This window comes from Quercus suber, unplaced genomic scaffold, assembly GCF_002906115.3.
Source record: "Quercus suber isolate HL8 unplaced genomic scaffold, Cork oak 2.0 scaffold_217, whole genome shotgun sequence".
Classification (NCBI taxonomy): domain Eukaryota; kingdom Viridiplantae; phylum Streptophyta; class Magnoliopsida; order Fagales; family Fagaceae; genus Quercus; species Quercus suber.
In genome coordinates this window covers 520,385-539,075 of record NW_027069675.1, presented here as the reverse complement: position 1 = coordinate 539,075, position 18,691 = coordinate 520,385, and the positions used below count along the sequence as shown (strand labels likewise).

At 32.1% G+C, this 18,691-nt stretch overlaps 1 protein-coding gene, 1 non-coding gene and 1 pseudogene across 4 annotated transcripts in view; 1 reads left to right on the top strand and 2 right to left on the bottom strand.

Annotated features, from left to right (window-relative positions):
* The window catches only part of LOC112032040 (chaperonin 60 subunit alpha 2, chloroplastic-like), an 8,351-nt gene extending 6,935 nt beyond the window's left edge, over nucleotides 1-1,416 (bottom strand). Inside the window, exons 1-3 of the mRNA XM_065779790.1 lie at nucleotides 1,209-1,416; nucleotides 948-1,122; nucleotides 406-545 (exon numbers count right to left, since the gene is read on the bottom strand). Of these exons, the coding sequence (XP_065635862.1) occupies nucleotides 406-545; nucleotides 948-1,122; nucleotides 1,209-1,262 (369 nt within the window). The 5' untranslated portion in view covers nucleotides 1,263-1,416. The remainder of the gene's footprint in view (nucleotides 1-405; nucleotides 546-947; nucleotides 1,123-1,208) is intronic.
* A 5,743-nt stretch (nucleotides 1,417-7,159) lies between these two features.
* Nucleotides 7,160-11,786, top strand: LOC112032016 (probable terpene synthase 2; annotated as a pseudogene).
* A 903-nt stretch (nucleotides 11,787-12,689) lies between these two features.
* LOC112032033 (uncharacterized) lies at nucleotides 12,690-18,147 on the bottom strand. Of its 3 annotated transcripts, XR_010631481.1 has the most exons (4): nucleotides 17,854-18,144; nucleotides 16,709-16,966; nucleotides 13,853-14,104; nucleotides 12,690-13,070 (listed from the first exon to the last, which is right to left on the bottom strand). It is a non-coding gene; the product is annotated as an uncharacterized LOC112032033 (transcript). The 3 variants fall into 3 exon arrangements; XR_010631482.1 differs by lacking the exon at nucleotides 16,709-16,966 and having other exon boundaries at nucleotides 17,854-18,147; XR_002885038.2 differs by lacking the exons at nucleotides 12,690-13,070; nucleotides 13,853-14,104 and adding an exon at nucleotides 14,979-15,782 and having other exon boundaries at nucleotides 17,854-18,135.
* Nucleotides 18,148-18,691: the final 544 nt, after the last annotated feature.

Here is an 18,691-nt window from a genome sequence, read left to right as displayed (position 1 = left end):
TCCCCCCCCCCCCCAAAAAATAAAACAAAAACCACAAAAAAAAAAAAAAAAAAGCAACAATTCTCAATATTTCAAATTCACCTACTCCAATAAACACTCTGCCATTCAGTGAGAATGAATCTCATGATACAATTTCGTCCTAGATTCAAAAAGTTCGTGAAGAAAATTTTCATGATAGAAAATAGCAAATACACAAATTCAAGCTTTGCTACTCTGAACTCTTCCCAAATGGTATAGAATTTTTCTCAAGCTCCATATAGGCTTTAGAACAACTCACATCTTTACAACACCCCCCCCCCCCCCCCCCAATCCTGCCTAGGAGAAAAAAAGGGGAGAGAAAAATTAAAATGATAATATAAATAAAATTTAGTACAACTTCTCGGACTAAATTGAATATACACATTAGAAGTGCAAGGTAAAGCACAATCTCATGCAAATGCGAAATAAATAAAATTTGCAGTGAACTTGCAAATTAAAGTCTTGCAAAGTGGCACTGCAATCTTCCATTAGCCTAATTTTGTTGGGTGGCTCAACTACACCATGCACTGAAAAATTTCACAACTTGATAAGACAAAGTCAAATCTCTAGCTGGCTCACTTCACTGAAATAGATGAAATCAATTTAATGTGTAGCCTCCAGCACATTTCTCATTATTATTACCACTACATAGACAAAACAAATTAAACTTGGCAAACTATTACCAAATAACAATCATCCAATTGAAACTACTGTATGCATTGCAAATGATATAGCAAGAATCACCAACAAGATATTTTTTAACCTGTAGGCTTATCATTGATCCCTTCACCAATATAAGCATAGATAGAAAATGAAATAATCCCTCTTGTTCTCAAAAACTAAAGCATAAAGAGAGTAAGAGACGGTATATAATGGTAGCAACCTAAAAAAGCTATCAAAACAAACAGAAATGAAGAATTCCTAGATACCTCTAGGTCCTAAGGTGAGAGAAACAGCATCAGCCAGCTTATCAATCCCATCTTGCAAGGCCTCCCTGCATTCTTTACCAAAAGATACCCTCTTTGGGCCTGCCTTTACAGCAATACTCCTCACAAAATTTGTGCTTCTCCAAAACCCAGTTGCCCTTTGGTTCCAATAAAGGCTCTGCAACAATAACCCATTACTTCAAACACAAAATAATACAAAGAGAAAGACATACAGAGAGAGAGAGAGAGAGAGAGAGTACTTACAGAAAAGAGAGGTTTTTGATGGAAGAACTGAAGAGAAGAGAAGGAAACAGACATATCCCTATAATAAACTATAATAGAAGAAGAAGAAGAAATGGTTTTGCTTTGGGGCTTTGGTTTTGAAATTAGAAGCAGAACAATGACAGACAGGTTTCTGAGGATTTTCAAAGGTTTTGGGTTTCAGGGGTTTTAGTATAACGACTCGGACCAATTAAGGTGACTCGACTCAACTCAACTGAGTCAACTCTAGAACTAGCTGCATCGTTGGAGCGGGTTTGGGCTTAGACCCGATTACCTTTTTGGGCCATCCTATAAAACCTAGCACAAACCAGCCTTTCACTTTTCCTCCAAATTATGGAATCTCATTCTCAGAGAGTTATAAAATTCAGCAATCAAGTACCGATTGGTAATAGAAAAATTAGTGAATTATTTTTCTAACCATCTCGTTCAATATCTAATTTTCTAATATATAAACCTTATTTTCTTGAATATATATGCTATATAATGTATTCCAATTATCTTAATTGGTAAGATTTTATATTTTTTAATAAAGAATTTAGGGATGAATCTCGCCTACATAAAAAAAATAAAAAATAAAAAATAAAAAATAAAAAAACTCTTTAGTATGTTGACTTAACAATAAAAAAAACAATCATCATGAATCAGTTATCATATATTCTAATCCTATTTGTATTTATATAAAAATTATTCACCATACAGTTACTAGAAAATGCCAAATAAAAACTGGTCTAAAAAATGAAAAACAAAAGTACAAAGAATGAATTTTTAAACAATATGCTAAAAGACTGCTCATTTGGTACGTGTGTTTAAACAACAGTTTTCAGTTTTTTGGAAAATACGTATGGGTGAAAAAATGTATGAAAATATGTATAATATTATTTAAAAACTAAAAACATGTATTTAAACACATGTACTAAATAAGCACAGTGTCGAGATAGCCAAAAATTTGATAATTATTTGTTGTATGTGCCACCAAATAATTATGAGGCAAATATCCTTAAGATTAGAAAACTATTTATATCGTGTGACAAATATTTTTAAGAAATAATCAAAATTAGGTATTGATAATGACCGAATGTCGTGAGGCACCTAACACATTAAGAGTATTCACATCAGTCTGCGTATAATAGGAAAAATGTGTAGAATTTATACAATTTTGCTTAAAAATAACTTATATCAGTTTATGTCTAATTGTGTAAATTTACAAGTTTACTAAAGTAACTATGCAAATTTACAAGTTTGTTAAAGTAATTGTAGATTTACACTAACACTATTTATTTTGCATTTAGTTATTTATTTTTTCTTTATGTATCTCAAGAATGAAGAAATAGAGTAGATAGTGGTTATTGTGTATGAATAAAGAAAAACAATTAAAAAATATCAAAGAAAATTGATATTTTAATAAAATGTAGTTTAAAATAGACAATTTGATGCGAATCCTCTGAACGTGTAACTAAACCCTTGAAACTTTTTTATGGTTCAAGACATTATTTTATTTAATTTAAGCTTAGAGGAACTACATTTATTGTAATAAAAAAAAAAAAAAAAAAAACCCACCATTGTTTTAAAGAATTCACATAACCAATCACATCTTTAGAAATTCCAGTGATTGTTGATGATTCCACACTCTCTCATACGCTCATACCCCACACACAAGTACCGTGAGCATAGCCAGTGCTAGCGACACAACCATGAGATGCACCGTGAGAAAGAAGGATCGTCATCCTATCTTCCCCACAAACACTGTCTCACCTTAAAATTCGTCATTAAAATCTTACAGGTATGCTAACTATTTCCAGTCCTAGGATGCCAACAGGGGTCGCCCCTCCCTAAAACTTGGTGCCATGTTATAAGTATATTAGAAATATTATATAATATAATGTTCAGCGACTGAATTTGTATAGTTTCAAACTTTTTTTGGTTTTTTTTTTTTTTTTTACTTGGAAACAATAATTATTTATTTAATTAAAATAATGTTGAACGTATACTGATATAATATATGTAAATTTTATTTTTATTTTTCTTAGAAAGATATATAGCATTTATTTGGTTTATAGATTTTTCTAACCATAAATATTGTCAAATATAAGTTTTACAAAAAAAATGAAAAATATTTTTTTAATGGATATATATATATATATATAAATAGATTGATTGATTGATAGCTATCTATCTATATATAGATATAGATATATAGATACATAGATAAGGAAATTGCCGAGAATTTTAATGCAAATCAATCATAGATAGTTTTAAAAGTCAAGTCCTATTTTGATACATGAATAGAAATGTATTAAGAACAATTATTTTGTCTTTTTTATTATTATTTATATTTGATTAATATTTATACTATATTAGTTTGAATTTTATGTATCAACTTGCTTTTGATTTTTTTTTTTAAATTTTTTCTAGAATGATTAAAAAAAAGTTTTTATCCTCTCAAGGAGAAATCCTGTTTCTGTGCATCCTTAAAGGAGAGGAAGCAACTAAATGATCTTGGAAAATGTTATACTGAACGTACCCAATGTTAAATTTATTCAAAATGAATTGTTGATTGTGTTAAAATTTTAATGTTATTGCATGAAACTTGGGGATATTGATCTTTTATATTACTATTGGTATGAGTACCTTTTCAAATCCACCCTTCTAACTATCGACTTACTTAAAAAAAAAAAAAAAAAAAAAAAAAAAAAAAAAGAGAGTACTTTTTAAGAAAGAAATACATACCAATGAGTGAATAATGTTTTAATACAAAGGCATATCATAAACTTTACTCAAAAGTCAAATTTATAGTGGAAAGTACTATATGATACACTCTATTAAACAAATATAGGATAATTACCTCTCTTTATTTATTTATTTATTTATTTATTTTTATTTTATTTTATTTTTCATTTGAGAAACTAAGCAACTTGACTTAAGCAGAAAAGATTTTGTGAATGAAGGGAGGGGATACAATTTTTTTCCACAATTTATTATTATTATTATTGCAAATTTCTAAGTGGTAAGTTATATTGGAATAACATTACTTGTAAATTGGTCCACCACTAATACAACTTTTATTATGTATCAATTACAACAAACCATGTTAATTGTTGTGAAAAACTTATGCCTCTTGATTTATTGGAATAAGGTAAGTGACTATGACAAATATATCTCTTTAAAAAAATTTTAAACTGAGAATATGTTAAATAAATTGGAGATATAGAAATATTGTAGATGCGGAAGCATAAAAGAGTAACATAAGAATAAAATAGGGTTACATGGCTTTGTCTAACGACATATGTCCATGGAAAAAGAAAAAACCCAAGGCTACATATTTAATAAATGAGTAAAGCACAATTCATATGTTACAATGAAGCCAATATAATTACAAGCAAAATCCTAAACTAATTAACCACACATTAGCTATGATTAATTGACTAGTAATAGAAGTATAAGACTTGACTTACACATAAAGCATAATTGGACTTTGGCCTAAATTATTAGGCTAACATATTTCTCTAACATGTACAAAAAAAGAGAATGAAACTTATATACACACACATATATATATATAAAGAGAGAGAGAGAGGAATGTTATTTGAGTATTGCTTATCGGCCTTCGTCCAATTCAAGCTAAGGACCTATGGTGGAGAATCGTTACACGAATGGCTGAATTAGTTTTGTGTAAAAAACTAATACTTAGCCGACCAAACCATTGGTTTCAAAAGGAATTATGTTTGGTCTAGGACAAGCACACAAGCTGCCAACCCTTGTTTCAAAAGTGTGGCATGCAACATCAATAGAGATAGAGAATTAATATATTTTTCTCTAGTTTATATCCTATGTGACAAAGAGCTTTTTGGGGGCCAAAATAGGCATTTGTCCCTTTCTCACAAACTTTCCAGCAAAATGTTCTCTTTCTCAAACTAATTAGGAAAATGTCTTTGTTTTGAAACTAAATTTTTAGAAAATAGAGTTTCAATTTAAAACTCAATTTTTGGAAAATCGAGTTATAACGACCTAAAAATTAAAATTAAAAAATTTTTGAAACTCGAGTTCCTTGAAAAAATTCAAGTGGAACTTGAGTTCATGGAACTCGAGTTCCATAAAAAGAAAAGAAAAAAAAAATCTAAGTCCACGTTCGCTATAACTCGATTTTCCAAAAATCAAGTTTTACATTTGAAACTCTATTTTCTAAAAATAGAGTTTCAAAACAGAGTCATTTTCCTTAATAGTTTCAAGCATAGAGCATTTTGCTGGAAAATTTGTGAAAAAGAGATAAAAGCCAATTTTTGGTGTATTTAGGTTTTGGGTTTTATGAGGTTTAAAGTAGAGGTTCAAATTATGTGGCTAATAGATAGGGGTGGTATCACCAAGGAAGATAGTCTCATACCATACCGGCTGGTACAACTGGTATTTGCTGTTTCGGTGTCTTAGCCGCTACAGAAACACTGACATTTCATATTGGTTCAAATACCGGCCATACCGGGTTCGTTTCGGCCATTCCGTGGTAAATACTAAATACTAGATTACGTCCGGTTAGTGGATACTGGACCGGTACCTTTTCTCACGCCATACTAAACTTCTGTCTTTCTTTGCCTCCTTTTTATCACACTAGTGACAACGAAATACCGATTGGTGGTGAGGAGAGGCATCGGTGATTCATGCATTGGAAATCAGGTTGAAGTGAAGAAAAAAATATACAGGATTGATCCTAAAAAAGTTAGACTGGTGTGAATTGTGTGATACTGTGAGAGAGAGAGAGAGAGAGAGAGAGATCTATAACTAATGGGAAGAAATGAAGTAAAAGTGAAGAGTGAAGACAAAATTGATTTGAAAAAGGAAGAGGTAACGTGTGTTTGTAAAGAGATAGCGTGTGAAGTTATGATGTGTTGGAACTTGGAAATAGGAATGATAGATTGGCAGGCAACTAGCTTCAGGCGTGCAACAGTAGAAAAAAATAAATGAAAAAATAAAATAAATGTGAGACAAGGGAAGAGAAAACTAGAATAAGAGAAGTGTTGGGCTTTCTTCTTTCTTTTCTATAAAAGGCCAAGAATTGGCTTGGGCTAATATTATGCATGGTGTGGGAAGAAATAAACATGGAATTATATTAATAGGTCTAATACTAAAAAGTTAAAAAGCTATTTTTAGCACCACTACATATAAAAAAGAGTATTGCAATAATGGAGTTAAAGGTAAAAATTTTACCTTCATTACTATAGTGCACAATTATAAATGACTATGCACTACTAAGAGCTAAAAAAAGAATTCATTTTTTATTCTATAGTGCACAACTATACATTTGCTGCCTGGCTTTCTTTAATTTTTTTTTTTTTTGAAAAATTCTAGTACCACAAACTAGTGCACAACTTTGTGCATGAGGCGAGTTGTGCACTAGTTTGTGGCACCAAAAATTCTCTTTTTTTTTTTTTTGATAGAAACGTCAGCAACTTGATTTTGAAGAAGAAGACATAGTGTCAGGATTTATATTATATTATAATATAATATACTTTCATAATACTGTGTGGTTTTAAACTTTTATTTTTAAACCATTTAATGAACTTGTGCCTAGCCTTCTTTATTTTTTAAACTGTGGCATTTTAGACTTTATTTAGTTATTTTATATACTCAACTCAATTATTATGGCTTTTGAGTAAAGGAGTTATGTTGTGCCTCTGTATTATAACTATTTTCCCTCTCCTTTGTGTGTGTTTGTTTCTCAAAAAAGATAAAAAAAAGATAAAAAAAAAAGATAAATTTGTATATATATAATTTGGGGTTAAAACAAAATATTATTGTTACACAAGATAATTATTTACTATCATGATGATTGAGAAATTTTTTTAGTAAAAAAAAAATGTATAAGTATGATTTGGGGTTTTTTTTTTTTTTTTTTTAAAAAAAAAAAAATCACTTGTTAACACTAGACTATTATTTACTATCATATGGCAGCGGCGGCGGTGGAAGAGTCAATGGTGGCGGTGGCGGTGGCGGTGGGGCCGGCAGTGGTGGATATATTATTTATTATAGTAGATATATTATTTTATTGTAGTAGACATATTATTTTATTGTAATGTTTATATTATTTTATTGTGCTGAAAGCTAAAATAGATCCACTGCTGCTGGATGTTTTGTAAAGTGAGTAGATAAAATAGATAAATTAACTTTTTGTGGTACCAAATAGCTAAATTTTTAGTTCCACTACTGTGAATGCTCTAATAATTAAAAAATTAAACATTTAGACTTTACAAAAAATATTTTTTAAAGATGTCTAGTATGTGCTATTAAAATTATTATTTTTATATGTTGATAAAAATAACTATCATTACATTGAATATGTATAGCGCAGTAAACCTGAAACAGTATGCCAGTATTAACCGGTACCAAAATATATTGTTTCACTGGTCAAATTGGTATGGTCTCAGGAGATTGACTTCCTTGGGTATCACACCCACCAACCTCCACCTCAAAATATGTGGCTAACAGATAAGGGTAGTATCAAACCCACCAAATTGCACATGTACCTCTCATCTCCCACTTGCTCAATATGTCCTTTTGTGCATGGTTTTGTCCGCTTACATGTAGGGATTTGACATTTCAATTTGTGAGAAAAATACATAAGAAACATGGGCATATAATTCTAGATAAGAGAGAATGGCTTTTGTACAAAAGCCATCTAAAACTATTCTTTTACACGTATTAGGTGAGTTTGGAAGCTTATCTAATTTGCGAGATGTTATCTTGTGTGACAAGGGGCGCCGCCGTCTCACCCAAGATTTTTCCTAATTTGCATTCTATATAGAGGTAATTAATTAATTAGCACCAAAAAAAATGGTCTATGAAGGGAGGTTCTAATTACGTGCCGCGGCTAATCTATAAGTACCTAAGCGCATAATCTCTTTCGTTCATGCTAGTGTTTGAACTTTGTAGGACAAGAGGCACACATTAATAAGGCTTAAGTTAAGCCTCTGTTCCATTTCCAAACATTATGGGGAGACCATTTCCTCTCTTATTCTAATGGCTCCGAGGTGTGTATATATATATATATATATTACGTGAAAAATTATCATTAATTAAGTACATATGTAAAATAGGCTTGATAATAGTTGCTTGTGTTTTTGGATAAAATAATAAGATAAGGTATGTAACCAAGACAAATTGTTTTGCATCTTAAAAATGAAGACATTAAAAGTGACATCTCTTTTGACAAATTACCGATTGTAGAGTAAAAAAATGAATCAAACTCAAGACTCGCCCTCTTTTCGCCACACAAGTAAGTTGTGCCTTAAATTGGCCCATTCTAAAATCCTTGCCAAGGGTAGAGGCAAGACATTACTTTTCTATCTACCAAGAAATTGCTTCACGTAATAAAGTTCTACTAAACTTAGCAAAATTGGATTTTAACATGTTGCAAAAACAACACCATAAGGAACTTAGCCATATCTCAAGGTAAGTTCATTAGCTATATCTCACTATATTGGTGTTGTAATTAAGCTTTCTATTGTGAAATTTTAAAGTACTCGCAAGTGTACGAACCATATTGAAGTATAGTTTGACAAAAGCGAGGTCAAACCCATAAAGACTTGTATAAACGTAAGAAAATTAATCAAATCTTAACCAAATTAATCATAATCTAGTTTAATAAAAATTGTTTGTTTTGAAATTAAATAAAGCTAAGCCTTAAACTAAGCAAAAGATATAATACAAAAGTAGTAAAAAGATTAAACAATCTAGAGAAATGAATTAAGGTTTTGAAATCTGCATTGTAAATCATATCAGTATATATTTATGATCATTAATTTTTCTCAACTATTGCATGATAATCTAGAAATCATTCATGCTATCATGGAAAATATCTCATTAAAATTCTTCTTTTAATAATCTAAAGCATGCTCTTCTTCGCTTACTAAGTATAAAATCAAATCATCAATTGTATCCGTAGCCAAACAAATCACAAAAGATATCCAATTTTATAATCAAACAATAATAAACCAAGCATTCAATTAATTAAAATAAATCCAAAATCATGAGAAAAACATGATTGAACTCATATTAAAAATCCTATCTTAGTTAATAGTAATGAAGCAAGAACAGTTTAAATCATTAAAGAACAACTATTTTAAAACAAATCAAATCACATAAATAAAACTAATAATCTTTAAGAAGGTCTCATCCTCAACCTTAATTGAAAATTTAGCTACTCATGGTAGCTGAAATAAAACACAAAAAATAAATAGAGANTGACTGTGTAAAAAACTAAAAATTGCTTGATTTGAGTTTCATTTCTTGCACACTTCATCCACGTTGGATGAATCTTGGGCTTCTTTTTCTTTTTTCTTTTTTCTTTCTTTGTTTTTGGTCTTTTCTTGAATTCACGCTTGAGCTGGATCTTTACTTTGGGCTGATCTTTCCTTTGTGCTTCACATTGGGTCTTAAGTTAGCTTGACAATTGGCTTGTCCCACTTTATATGTAAAGCTTTTATTGCCTATAAATCAAAGAAACACTATAATCAGCACAAATTAGTATAAAAGTAGCTAAATATGAAATATGAGTATTTATTGTATATATTTATGATCATCACTTTCATAAGACATGATTTGACCAGACAATTTTTGTTAAAATTATAATTTGGTGGTGAAAAGTACATGTTGCGGACAAACTCATCTTTTGCACTAGACAAGGTGGTGGAGTTATACTTCTGGATTTGGGAGTGCACTTTGAATCCCAATACTCTCTTGCTAGGAGGATACTAACTAAAACAATTTGCATGACATCAATTATAGATACATATATGATGTACATGGCACACATGAAGAACTCGGGCTCTTCACAATGCAATTAAAAGGTTTAGTAAAAGCATATATGATTCTCTTCATTTGAAATGGATTCATGTCATGATTCATTCTAAATATTATAAATTTAAAGATGTATCCAATACATTCATTTAAAATTTTCATTGAGTGGCATTCTATACATACTCCAGATCAAGAAAATAAAGTATTAACTTGACAAAGATTCCCTCAATTTAAGTTAACTGGGGAATATCATGTTTTTTATATTTGGAGGGGGGGGGGGGCGATCGTGGGGTTAAAGTCAACATTACACACTTCATTCCAACGTTTAAATTATAGGTGGTCTATCAATTGCATAGACAAACTTAGAGATTACATGAAGTTGTGTTATAAAGCAATCTTGGATGTTCTTGAAGAAATTGAGGAAAAGATGTGCAAAGAAGGAAAATTATACGTTCACTATGCAAAAGGTACGGTATGACACTATTAATTCACTTGAAACCACTTTTTCCCCCATATATGTTCATTTTTTAGTCATTAAATTTATGTTTTAATGTAACTAGATGAAAAAACTTGTTAAAGCCTACTTTGAAGAAGCCATATGGTTGAAAGAAAAATATATTCCCACAATGGAGGAATATATGAGTAATGCACTAATATCCTGTGGTCACCCCATGCTTAGCACCAAATCTTTTGTTGGCATGGGAGATATAGTGAGCAAGGAAGTGTTGGAGTGGGTCTTCAAGGAGCCAAAGATTGTTATAGTAGCATCAATCATAAACAGGCTAATAGATGACATTGTTTCCAATGAGGTATGTTAGTGTATCATACTCTCAGATTTCACAAATGTTATTTAGCATATATTGTTAGTGGATCTTATTGAGCAAATGTTAGCTCTTGATTGTGACTAAAATCAAGGAACATTAATTGTTGACTCGAGAAAAAAAGTTAGTCATATCTGTGTTGTAATCTAAAAAGATTAGTCTAATCACAATTGGAGCTTTTTGTAGGTGTTAATGAATCTTAGATTAACCCAATATATGCTTGATGTGGGACTCAGCGAAACCCTATACAACACAAAATTTTATTTCAATTAAGAAATTCTTCACATGCAGTCTTGTTAGTGCCACACGTACTAAAATTATATATAAAATAGAGAATATACAAATTCAGTCATAATAATTATCTTCTATCTTTTCCCAGTATCTTTACTTCAACAAGGTATATGAGACATTAGTTTAGTATTGCAAGGAATACGATCCTTGTCTATGGACTCATTTCATGGTTCAATTTTTACTTTATTGAATCTAATAGTGTATATAGAGTGTAGTGTATTTTAAAATTTTAAATAACATGTTATTAGATGCACCTTTAATTTATACTATTTAAAACATGAAATGGATTCATTTCAAATGGACCCACAAATCCATTTGGGCCTAGAAAAAATGACACTCATTATATATTTTGGAATTTATTTTTTTTACAGTTTGAGCAAAAGAGAGAGCACGTTACCTCAAGCATCTAATGCTTCAAGAAGCAATATAATGTCTCAAAGCAAGAGGTGCATGCCAAATTTCAGAAACAAATTGTGGATGCATGGAAGGATATAAACAAAGAGTGCATTAGACCTACTAAAGTGCCAGTACCTTTCCTCACACATGTTGTTAATTTCGCATGAGTCATGGATCTACCTTACAAAGATGAATATGCATACACACAACTGGAGGAATGATGGTAGAGTGTGTCAGTTTAATGCTTGTTGATCCAGTATCAATTTGAAGATAAGGATGCAATGTCTCAATATGACTACAAAATTATAACTAAGTTGGTTCCTTAAATAAAGGTTTGATGTCCTACCAAGTCAATAATAAAACAAATGTGTGACTAGAGTGAATCACAAATTTATGCGAGCTCCAAATTACTCTTAAAATTAGGAGCTTAATGCTTTTGAACTTTTAAATAAGTGTTCCGTTGATTATATATGTATGTGTCTTTAAAAAAGGTATAGTTTCAGTAAGTGATTAACTTATGAGTATTATTTCTACATTACTCTCCCCTTGTGCATGTGTTCTAACAGTGAAGAGATTATTCAATGCGCCAAGGCTCTCTCTTCCACATTTATATCTATATTTACTTTTGTTTGTAGTTTTAGCTTTGTTTTTATTTACTTTTATTTTAAGCTCAATATGAATATGCAATCTAGTAAAAAAAAAAAAATAAGGACTAATACTTAAAATGGGGAGCATCGCCAATCCCCAAAGCTTGATAAAAAGTATGAATTTAATCACAAATCATTGTTTTAATACTCCCTCACATGTGGGTATAAGCTTCCCTCACTAAGTGAGACCTAATATGTGAAATTTTTAATTTTTGAATGAGAGGTAAAATAGAGACAAGATTCAAACTCAGTATCATTGCTTTGACACAATGATAAAGTGAAATATCCTAGGAAAAAGAAGTAGATGGAAATGGAATAATTGAATAAATTAATGTGATTTGGTCATTAAAACCTAACACCAGATTTGGGAGAATGATACCACAGACAAGATAGTAAATGGAAATACAAGTTGCAATTAGTGAATGATGATATTTAGCCATAATGATTTAATTCCAAAGAATATAAATTTCTTTAGCATCCCTTGACATCCACCCTCTGATTTTCATGTAACTAACAAGTGAAAGTGAAAAAGAAAGCATTCTCCATGCATCAAGAAAATGAGATCCCATATGTTGAATAAGTATTTGACTCAAACGAATATTATGAAAATGTTTCTCAAACCACAAACCTGCCTAAACAGCACCAATAGATGAAACTAAAACCCAGAATGATTATTTGCTTAGGATATCCACTAAATTTATAGCTCTTAGGTAACAAAAGAAGAACAGTGGAAGCACATGTTTGGATAAAAATAGAAAGAAAGATATGAGCACCACGCACTTCAAGGATTGTGTAATTTATCGTGATTATCCATGAACAACCCCTACATGAAAATTGCCCAAAGTTCTTCGTGGCCATAGTCACTCAGTGAATATCATCTTCTTCACAGAACTTGGTGTACTTACCTGCATCCATCAAGCTCTTCAATTCACCACTATCACTCATCTCAACCTTAATTATCTATCCTTTGTCATATGGGCTTGAGTTAATCCACATCAAGACAGATACATCAGAAATAAGCATAAAAGAAATGAAGGAAGAAACATATTCTTGATGGCTACTAGGGACATTGCCTAACAACTTGCATACTAGAAGGAACTATATTTAACTATAGGCCATTGAAGGTAACTAAAAAAAAATAAAATAAGGAAGAAGAAGGAAACTTGACTTAGAAGCCCTACCCAAAAGGAAAGAAGAACCATGCAACACCAGACAAAAAGCAACATGGGGACAAGACATGCAGGGCAAGATGAAGAGAACAAAGAGAAATAGTAAAATATGCCCAGCTATAATCGCTAGCACACAATTCAGGAGGCAAAATTTGTTCATAGTCAGACCTCTCTGAATTCAGAGCATTTAAACAAACAGAGACAAAATTTGAGCCTCTGACATGTTTCGTTTATGCATTGATGTCAAAAGATGAAGATTGGACATGGTTCAAATCAGTTCATAACCACTCCTCCCCCAAAATCTTAACTCTTAAGTGCATTAGCACAAAATTCAATTTTGAGACATTCAGTTTCAGTCAACCATGAAAAAGAAAATACGGTTATCATTTCTCTCCTGTTCCAATCTATGACTTGTTGATCCAGACCCAATACACCAAAAAAAAAGGCAAAACAAAACAAAACAAAACAAAACAAAAACAAAAACAAAAAAACAAAAAAAACCAAAAAAGGAGATTTACCAGACCAGGGGAGTCATTGAGCTCTTTGTTTACTTCAACTACTTTCCCTGAAATGGGAGAATTAATATCATTAGTAGCCTTGACACTTTCAACCACACCAAAGCTGTCGCCCTGTGATATTGGAGCTCCCACTTCCGGTAATTCAATGTAGACAACATCACCTAAATGATCCTGAGCATGGTCAGTTACACCAACAGTAGCAGAATTCCCCTCAACTTTCACCCACTCATGAGAGTCAAGGTACTTAAGATCCTTCACAACCACATGTAACATGGAGAAAGCAGATCAATTTTCTAATAAACCAAAAAAGATCCCATCTCAACAATTATTTTTTTGATAGACAAGAATACTTTATTTAAAAAAAGAAAGCATAAAGTAGCCAAAAAAATTATGCCAAAAAAACAGAAGCTATGGACAACAAGAAAGAGACTCTAAAAACATGGGAATGGAGTCACTAGATGTGAATCCCTATGCATGAGACCAATCAAACAAAGTGTCTATAAATGAGGCAATGAGCTTGTCCCCCATACTCTCCAAATCCTCAAACGTGCGCCTGTTTCGTTCCTCCAGATTGTTCACATCAAGCATAATGGCACCAAGTTCCTAATACTTGAGGAGTGCTTCCCCAACCAATTGCACCACCCAAACAAAAGGTCAACCACTCTCTCAGGTAAAACAAGAGACACAAAAAGATCTCAAAGCAAAACTCCACAATTGGTACGCAACCTTGCAGTGAAACAACAAGTGATCCACTGCCTCTCCACTACACCGACACACACAACACCACTCCACTATAGTAAAGTTTCTTCCCCTTAAGTGATTCTATATATAGAAATGAAAAGATATTGCTGCATACTACAAAATCAATGAACTAGATTATCCTTTGTATTGGAGAACCATCTTTATTCCATATGGATATCAATTAGAAATTTGATCAGATAACTTCCTATGAGAAAACAGAACTCCAATAAAAGCATTGAGAGAGAGAGAGAGAGATAAGCAATGCACTGACAAATTAAGAATTTGGCGTGTTAAGCTTCAGAAGCATTTAAAACCCTTTTACATCTATACAATTCCTGCTTTGTTCTTAGAAATTCTCTTAAAAAATGAGCCACTAGTATCTTAGTCCCATGACATCTTTTTTTTTTTTTTTTTTGATAAGTAGTCCCATGACAAATTTAAATCTCAAAGAAGTGTGTTCAATAAGTCAAATAATAATCATGGTATTAGTGTGTTCAACAATCATATTACATTTGAGATATCACACATCCTATATTTCATATGATTTAATTAAAAAAATATGCACCACACTTTCCACCACTATAGCAACAGATCATTGTCCATACTGACAGCCACTACCTCCAAATAATCACACTTGGGTTTGAATTTTCAACAAATTATATGTGACAGACAATGGCTTAAGTTTCATTTTTCATTAAAAAGGAAAAAAAAAATTATAGGAATAATTGACCTAATATTAATCACAATTCCAGCACAACAAGAAACTGACAACACTACAAAAAGTATAGCTTTCACATACACAGAGTATATTGATTTATGAATGCCCAAATTCAAGAACCCATTGACCTCAGCAGTAATTGAAAAAAAAACATGGTAAATATGATACCAATGACAAACACAAACAAACCCAATTTCCAAAAACGAAATATTCTGATCAAAGAATCATAGATCAACCATTTTAACTAACTAATACATATATGAGAGATCCAAATCCAAATCTCAGCTTTTCTAATTGATATGGCATTGGGTTAATGTTGATGTTGGTGCATTGCAGGATGGTAGCATATCACTCAATTTGATGGAATAGATGATATGAGAGGAAATGCCCTTGTACACAGAGACACAAACATACAGAGGCTTGCTAAGATCCACTCCTAATGATGGCAATCACAATTCCTCCAATAAAACCCTAAAATTCAAAAATCCCAAAATCAAAAAGAGTCATAAAAAATAAAGCCAATTAAACTAAACAGACAATGAAATAAATTAACCCCAGAAATCCTAATACAAAACCATCAAGCTAAACCCAATTGCATAATAAAACCCATAATATTATGCCTTTAACTGCAAGTAATTTATCACGAGAACAATTGAGAAAACTAGAAATGAAAGGCAGAAAACTTAATTGTAACATCAGTTCTGTTTTAGGGGCAGTGGTACCTAGCACAAGCATGGAAAAAACTAGCGCTGGTTTGACCTGCCACAAGCATTTGCACCCCAGTGGCACCTCTTCCCCTTAATGGGAAAGCTATAGATAGGCGGAGGGTTTTGATAAAAAGAAGATAGGTGTTGGACTGAGCTACTTGCATTGGAGAGAGAGAGAGAGAGAGAGAGAGAGAGAGGGAGGGGTAGGGAAGGATATAACAGGCTATCAGAAAGCGATCGTGTTTCAATGTTTCAACACACGAAGAAAAGAAGAACCTCCAAAAGAATAAAAGATGAGAGAGTCAGCTTAATGCGGTAAGTAAAGCTTGTTGACTGACTCTACAAACTTTGATTGGGAAAGAAAAAAAGAGGCTCAAGAGCACTTGTGCATGGATTCTCATGTAAAATAAATGAACATATCATCAGGTATCACATCCTTAACAAATGCAAAAGCAAGTTCAGGTTGGTTGGCAATGTACTGAAACTTTAGTGTAGCTTCTAGATGATTGGCAATATTGAGACATTCAGTTCCAGTCAACAATGAAAAAGAAAATATGGTTATCTTTTCTCTCCAGTTCCAATCTATAAATTTACTTGTAGATCCAGACCTCCCCCCCCCCCCCACAAAAAAAAAAAAAAAACCCTACATAACATAAGGATCTGAAACTCAAATTAGAAAAGGAGACTCACCAGATCCAGGGAGTCATCGAGCTCTTAGCTCACTTCAACCACTTTCCAAAAAATGGGACAATAAATATCACTAGTAGCATTGACACTTTCAACCACACCAAAGCTGTTGCCCTGTGATACAGGAGCCCCCATTTCTAGTAATTCAACAGACAACATCACCTAAATAATCCTGAGCATGGTTGGTTATGCCAACAGAATTAGAATTCCCCTCAACATTAATCCACTCATGAGAGTCAAGATACTCAAGATCCTTCACAACTGCACATACAATGCAGAAGAAAAGTACAAGCACAATAGGTCGGTCAATTTTCAAGGAATCTAACAAAGACGTGATATCAACAATTCCCAAAATCAATATTAAATAAAGCGATTCTGTAACTAGAAATGAAAAGATATTGCAGAATGCTACAAAATCAATGAACTAGATTATCATTTATATGGGAGAACTATCTCTATTCTATATGGATATATCGACTAGAAATTTGATTGGATAACTTTATTAGAAAACAACTCCAATAAAATAATTGAGAGAGAGAGAGAGAGAGAGCTGAGTAATGCACTGAAAAATGAAGAATGTTGCTTGTTAAGCTGGAGATGGAGAGGTCCTTGAAATCAGAGTATGACCACTTAAAAAATAACAGCCTATTGTCTTTGCATAACTTTATCCAAACACTTGTGTGTGCAAATGATGAATTGAGATGAACCATATTGTACGCACACTGTTCAACCTGAGTAGAATTCACAATAATAAGAATATCACAATGATAAGAACCCACTGGTTCTTAAGAGTTTAGATGATCTATGGTACTAATTGGCCTAACATTAATCACAATTCCAGCACAACATGAACTGACCTCACACAGAGAGACAATATATTGATATATGAATACCCAGATTCAAGAACCCACTGACCTCAGCACTGATAAAAATCAAAATTTGGTAAATAAATATGATACCAATGACAAACGAAAAAAAAAAAACCATTTCCAAAACCCAATATCCTGATCAAAGAATCATAGATCAACCATTTCAAGCAACTAATACAAAAATATAAATGAGAGATCCAAATCCACATCTGAGTCTTTCTGATTGATATATAAAAGGCAAATAAAGAACAACCCATCAAAGAAAAGTCCGATTAATACCAGAAGCAGAGCCTCGGTGGAACACAGAGATCCTGAAGCCATGTTTGAATGAAAATTTAAAGTCTGAACCCCTAAAAAAAATAAAAGAAAGAAACCTGTTTTTTTTCTGTTTCTCTCTCCCTCAGGAGTCAACAGACACATGCAACACTGTATATTTTTTGTTTCTCTTATAATAATATTACGCACTTTTTGACTTAAACACACAAAGAAAATAAAATTCATTCACAAGTCGCAAAAAAACTATTGGAAATTGGGACTACGAAAGGCATTGTTAATCATCAGCCTCGAATAAACAAGAAGAAAGAGATGGAAAAGAAAAAGACAAAATAAGAAATGCGGGTTCGTTTTAAGAGTGCATTAGTTGGGGTCCACACTGTATATATTAACGGATTTTTTTATATTAAAAAAAAAAAACTACTAGGACCGCACATCCATTTTTTTCCATGCTACTGTTGCACATTCACGAAGTTCAGTGTTCACGTCGGACTACTTCGTGTCTTAGCTTTCTAGTTCCAAGCTCTCTTCCGAAACAACAGCAAAGCGGCCCCCAAAATGAGGGTTTCATTTGCCTCACTATTTAAAAATGATTCGAGTTCCCAAAAAGAGGAATCTACATCAAGCTCTCCAACTCCAAGCGTGAGAGTACAAGGTGATGAAAATAAGAATGATGAATTTCCACCGTTGCCGAAGTGTTCGATAACTATACATACAGGTTTACCAAAGCGTTCATTGACAGAACCCAAAATCGTAAGATTTCTTTTTATGCTCCATTAATTACAATTTTTTTTTTTTTTTTTTTTTTTTTTTTTTTTTTTTTTGAGAAGCACAGGTCTAGTAC